This window comes from Bactrocera latifrons, unplaced genomic scaffold, assembly GCF_001853355.1.
Source record: "Bactrocera latifrons isolate USDA-ARS-PBARC rearing strain unplaced genomic scaffold, ASM185335v1 scaffold_81, whole genome shotgun sequence".
Classification (NCBI taxonomy): domain Eukaryota; kingdom Metazoa; phylum Arthropoda; class Insecta; order Diptera; family Tephritidae; genus Bactrocera; species Bactrocera latifrons.
The window spans coordinates 43,168-49,601 of NW_017537501.1; the positions used below are offsets into that span (position 1 = coordinate 43,168).

The window sequence follows — 6,434 nt, forward strand, 5'->3', positions numbered from 1 at the left end:
GAGTTGTTGCTGCGCAATTTTCTTGCATAATTTTTGGTTGTTACATATATTTTTAATAATTTTTTTTTTAAGAATTTATTTTTTTTTAATAATTTAACCTTGCATTTGATATTCTCTTTGCAAATTGTAAAATTTTATCAAAAACTTGCACGCGCCTGCGCGCAAAGCTGCTAGATATGTGTGTGTGAGTGTTTGCATGTGTTAAGAACTTTTGTATAATATAGCTTTTGTTATTTTTTTCTTTTTAAATTTAATTTTATTTAAGAGTATATATGCTTGTATATTTATCGTATGTAGATGAGGCCTAAGTATATATGTAAGTATATAATAATATATTAGAATCAATCGCTCGCTTTTTCTGTGTATATATGTATATATATTTYGTAAGCTTGTAAAATATGTAAAAAGTTATTAAATATTTTAGTGGTTGTTGTATTGCATATATGCACAWATATATATGTATGTATATCAAAAATGATTGTGTTCATGTGCCCATGTGCGTTTGCGTGCACGCTCAAATATGTAAGCTTACAGTATTACAAAATATAATTCTCAAAGTTTAGCGTTTTCTGTTTTCTTTTTTCTTTTGTTTTCGAAGCGCCACATTCTCTTCTCTTTCATTCTTTTTGCTTGTTTTTACGTTAGCAGTTCTAGTCTTTAAGCAAATTTCACTTATTTAATTTAAATAGCAAAATATTATTTTTAATGTTTTGTTGTTTTTGTTTTGTCATTTTAATAAAACTAAAATAAGCCGCGCTCCTTCTTCAGATTGGTCTGCTTCCACAATGGCATCTGTTCGAATTCGGCGCTGGTCATGCCGAGCGCTGTCTGGAAGTCCGCTGCGTTCAAATACAGTTCCAAGCGTGTCGGATCCACACCTTCGGGCAGTGGACGTTCCTTCAAKATGGCAAGCGGATATTCGGTTTGGGTTAGTTGTTTTAGCACATCAGTGATGGGGGTGGGTTCATCAGTACGGCCATCCTACAAAATGAGAAAATTTGTTAATTTTATGCTCTCTAAAAATATTTATATATCTTTTTATTATATACGAAGATCAATAAACACGCCATTTGCTTTTTCCTGCTAGAAGACAGCGCTAGAACAACATATACTACTAAAACTTCGATCTTTACCCACCTGCATGTTTATTTCTTTGATATCATCGCGCTCAATCCAATCGGGGAAGAGGGCTTTGAAGGCCAATGGCTCTAGGCCAGCCCATACGACATAACCTTTAATGTCATGGAAGTCTTTTTCGTTATTTTCACCTAAAAAATATATTTAAAAAAAAATAATAATTGACACTGTGGCAAACCCAACAACTTTACGCGCACATACCAAATTTGGCGCACCAGTAAGAGACGGCTGTCTCCAGAGCAGCGCGTCGCTCCGATATCCAACGATTCACGCCAGCGCGATTCTCATTCGTTGGACTGCTGCGCTCTTCAGTGGTTACTGAAACAATTWAAATAAAGTAATTTATTATTTTTATATTACAACAACAATAGCGGCGCAACAAACTTACTTTTGAGATCCTCCAGCGGCCACCAGCCCATCCACAGCCACAGCATATCACCGTCGTCGAGCATAAAGATGGTCGGTTGTCGTGCGTTGTACAGTTGCGCCTGCGTGTATGGATACGGACTGTGTAAGTCCTGGCAGCGCAGCGCATATTGCAGTTCCGTGGCGTTAAACACGCCCTGCGTGCTCGAGAAATGGAAGAGACGSGCAGTATAAGCGTAATCTTTGGTTGACTCTTTGAGTAGGCTATAATAGGCGTTGCTATCGTAGCCGCTCAATGCCGCTTCGAACTCGTTMGCACGCTTGCCTTCTTCCACCGTCTCCACCTGCACCACGCTCACACTATCGGTGAATAAATCCTCCGGTTTCACGGTTTTCAAGTGATTTGCCGCCTGCTCAGCCACATCGCGTGTATGTTTGGCACTCTTACAGCCATGCCATACGTACAGCACACCCTTATCGCCGTGCACAAGCAACATGGAGGCGCGWGAACGCAACTGACGAGCATGACAGTCCACCTCGCTGAGYAGCGTCTCCTCCGGCACATTGCCAGTGATCTGATAGAGACGCCATGTGTTGCGACGTTCTAGGCAATCATCCTTACGGCCTTTGTGCTGGAATAGCAATTTGAAGAGCCTTATAAAAGCGGGTGTTTCATCGCCCTGTGCCACGCGCTTTTGTGCGCCCTTCTCCTTATCCAACTCGACGGTGAGCAGCGCGGCAGCACCTTTCTCATTGGCGCTGGAATCATTGCCCTGCCAGCAGAAATATACACAACGATCGCGTCCGACGGTGGCGCGTTTGGAGATTTTGCCACTCAACTCGCGCACTGTCACCGAAATCTGATATACCCAACGCACAATGTAACTTTCGGCCGAGTAGAAGTGTCCGTAACTGCTAGCGTTGGCGTTRTCGAAGTTGAACTCGTGTATCTGCCATTTGTCGGTGGATATTGTGATGACATCGAAGTGGCGCATGCTGTCGTTGTCGTAATAGAAGTTGCCACGCCCCAAATTGGCGTTTTCTAACACTAAATTAGGCTCAAGATAAGGTTCGCCCTTGTAGAGCACGTGTCCATCGAGCGCTTTCACCGCATGCACACCATTTACGAGATAATCTTTTTCCAGATCTTCACGCTCCACTTCCGGCCAATCGGAGAATTTCTCCTTGAAAAGCGAAGTTTCCATATTTTGTGTGATTTTACCCAAAATACACCAGTCGCCGCGCTTCTCACAACGCCGYAGGAATTTATAAGACTCGCGATTACCTACAATGGCTGCATAATTAACGGGATTGACGTAGCAGCTGGAGTAGTCCACATCGCCGGTGTCGTAATGCTCTTGTGCCAACTTAATGGCRGCACGCTTGGCATTTGTCGACGCCGTCTTGCCATTCCACACATACATTTCGCTGCCGAAATCGAAAATGATAACCTTGTTGGGGTCGAGCATCTCAACTTTCGGTATGCAGCCCCAGTACTTTTCCATCGGCACCAATGAATCATCTTGGAACTCGTAGATTTTGTTGGTCTCTATGAGGCTTGCTTCGAAGAGATCATCTTCATCGGCATGCCCACAATCGGGTATGATATAATCTTCCGGTTTGCCCAGCAGCTCCCAGAATTTCTTCCAGTGACGTTCATTTAAGAATTTGCCATCGGTGAGTATGAYCTCGGCAGACGCGGTGCAACCGAGATCTTTGTTCTCGACTATATAGGCGCATATTTTCTTGCTGCGCGCAATTTCGATGACATTAGCGTACGAGCCGACATAACGGTACAATTGATCACCATGCACGAGTATAAAACARTCGCCGCGATTCACCGACTTGTAAGTAGGTTCAACCAAGCGCGTCTGCACGTGCGTACGGCCCTTGACATGCAGCAACATAAGCTTTTTATAGGGAACCCACATTTGATTAAGTGGCAGCGCGGAGGACTTCAAAGCAACCGATTTGAAATCTTCGACGGATGCCAGCCCGGCGATGGCCTCGGCCGCCAAGTTACTGCTGCGATGACCATCTGAAAGCGAAAGGTAGCATAAATTGAGCATTTTTTCTTTGAAAAGTTTTGACGTCATTCGTTTCTTCATGCGCTACTTACACGACTCGAGCTTCAAGCGACGCATTTCACGTTCAGCCACACCAGACTTAACTTCGGTATACTCGGAAGTGATATCGCTGCGTTCGGCTAAACTCTTGAGTGGGTTGCGTGCTGCACGTCTGCCCTTCGGACCTTGTATGGTACGTTTTGTAACCAAACTGTAAGAAAAGGAGCAGTAAATTTTGATGAGCTGAAGTTAATTTCGAATTTTGACTTTTCTATTTGTTTGACATTTTTCACACAACGGTACCAAAACAAAACAGAAAAAAATATAACAATTAAATATATAAAAAAATAAACAATAAAAACCGCTAATACTCACCGCTGTGTCGTCTTGATGCTATCAAAATCGAAATCGTGCACTTCGGCATCTTCGCTAATAACGGTTGTCTGTATGGGTGCTTGTTTCTTTGATGCAAAGAATTTCTCGAATGTCTCTTCGTCGTCCAACTTCGGCACCGCAACACGTGTACCCAAAGCACGCTCTGCGGCAGCACTCATTGTGTTCGCCTTATTCTTCGTCTCCTTTTCATTGCAGCGTCCATCCGAGTCGGAGTCAGAGCTAGAGTTGGCCGATTCGCTATTGGGACGTTCGGCTGTTACGCTCAAGCTGCGCTGCAGGTAATTATGATGGCCATTCGTGCCACCGTTGGTGCCACCRTTCGTATTGGTTGTCACCATCATCGATGGACTCTTGGCGAGTCCAAGTTGTGGTTGATTGGCGCTGCGCACCACATGYATGGGACACTTTTTCGGTTCGGCATTTTGTTCGCGCTCAAATTGTAGCTCAATCGGTGACTGTGCTTTCTTCTGCAGACGGCCAGCGACTGTGAACTTTGAGGCATCAGATTGTTCTGCGTAAAGAGGGGGGCGAAATAATGAAKAGTGTTAAAAGACAAGCTTTAAGTGAAGCAAGTTCGCTTTCGGTAAAAAATATGGAAGAGAACGATTCAAAGTCGATCTTGAGGAACAGCAGAGAGCTGTGAGGGCTACGACAATCAAAAAGTAGATTATCAGTGATATAGCGAGTTATAAAGCTCGATCCGGGACTTATTARAAAAACTCATTTAATATTATAAATAATTAAGGGATAGTCTATCGGTCACAATTGACCTAAGGCCGCGGTGCATTCCTCATTTATTAATCTTAGTCTRTAGGTAATAAGAATGCCTGAAGGCTTCCAAGGAGACTCTTTTACACATCAGCAATGCAACCGCCGCTAACGAGATGCAAATCTAGGACCTAACCAAAGGAAGTTGCAAACTCAATGCATTCAACTCCGGAGTCAAGGGTTTTTTCATCGAACCACCCGACAAAATGTAGTAAGACGTTGTTGAGATCGCTAAACGATCATGCTTTACCGCAATTTAAGGATCATCTCCAATCAATTGATGTTAGAAAAAAAAGTACTGCGTTAGTCATAGTCGCGCCACAAAAGATAGATGGGATCATTTTTTGCCATTACAAATTAAATACTATTAATATTATTATGTCCTCATGGGTATGTTTTTTTTTTTTCAACCATTAATGTTGATTTCTCAAGTTTAGATCTAAAACACGACTTAAATGATCTTTAAAGTCTCTTACTTACCAATACGATCCTTCCACTTCTCCGAAGATGTTTTCAATTTACCCAAACGATCTGAAACTTTGCCACCTTCCAAGCAATTTGGTATGAGTGGTGAATGCGGCAGTGGTTTGTCCGATAGTGAGTGKGCTAAAGAAAGTGATTCCTGGAATGAAGATAATAAAAATTATGGATTAATAACAAGGTGATAMAATTTTTAAATCGATACAAAACGTAGTTAAAGGCGGTTAAGTCCTAAAATCAAGTTAAAAAAGAGTTCAAAGTTAGTTACAAGATAGTTTATGGTGAATCCGGAGAGTTATGAGTAGGAGAGCCTAATTGTATAATGGAGCACACTTAGTATGACAGCCTAAAAGAGTCGATTTTTGGTAATTCAAAAAACCATTCTAGCAGATAAAATTTGATGTGTGGTCCACTTGTCATCGAGTAATTACTCTAGCAAATTCCAAAAATGCTTTCCCAAGAAAACGTATTTAAAAATAAGGTGTTGGTGCTGAGAGGTTGCATTTAGAAGGCTGTGAGATCAAAACGATTTCAAATATCGATTCAAAATGTCAGTATGTTATTTTTAAAGGTATGACTTATCTAAATAGGAAAAAATTATCAATAATTTTACACAAAGTTTGTCTTTTAAGTTAGATACAAGGTGCTTCCTAATATACATCCCAATTTTTGAGATGAAATAGTGGCGTTGTGATCAGAGAATACTTTAGATAACGCCGAAACTGAATTAATAAAAAATCGYATATATTTTTTCGAGTAGAATTTGAAATTTCTGGTAAATTATATATGTATATGTAARTTCTATGTATTCTTTCAAGTAYATTATTATTTAAGTATGAACACCGTCATAAATATAAGTGCACGSAAAATATAACAATTGTAATTGCCTATCATAAATCGAAAATAAAAGTAGAGGATGTAGTAGATTAAATGACTCACGATTTATTTCCAGAGTAACTAATTTATTATTCTTGAGTCCTAATCAATGGGGAAAAARTATGAATTTCTTATCAAATGGCAAGTTSTGATAATACTAATTAGGGGCTGATGTATAAACAATATAATAAATATGTATGTATGCATACATAATCTACCATATTATTGTTAAATAAATGAAACAAACTTAAATAAGTGAAAAGTAAATACAAATTTTACATACACATACATAAATATGTATATTTTAAACATGGACCTGTTTAGAGGGCAAAAATAAAAAGACTT

The 6,434-nt window shown here is 40.3% G+C and overlaps 1 protein-coding gene across 26 annotated transcripts in view; it reads right to left on the reverse strand.

Annotated features, from left to right (window-relative positions):
- Positions 1–353: 353 nt before the first annotated feature.
- The window catches only part of LOC108976888 (supervillin), a 423,491-nt gene continuing 417,410 nt past the window's right edge, over positions 354–6,434 (reverse strand). For all 26 annotated transcript variants that reach the window (XM_018946306.1, XM_018946288.1, XM_018946286.1 and 23 more), the window contains 7 exons: positions 5,214–5,355; positions 3,945–4,476; positions 3,623–3,780; positions 1,526–3,541; positions 1,339–1,455; positions 1,138–1,268; positions 354–981 (listed from right to left, as the gene is read on the reverse strand). In XM_018946306.1, the coding sequence (XP_018801851.1) occupies positions 742–981; positions 1,138–1,268; positions 1,339–1,455; positions 1,526–3,541; positions 3,623–3,780; positions 3,945–4,476; positions 5,214–5,355 (3,336 nt within the window). In that variant the 3' untranslated portion in view covers positions 354–741. The remainder of the gene's footprint in view (positions 982–1,137; positions 1,269–1,338; positions 1,456–1,525; positions 3,542–3,622; positions 3,781–3,944; positions 4,477–5,213; positions 5,356–6,434) is intronic.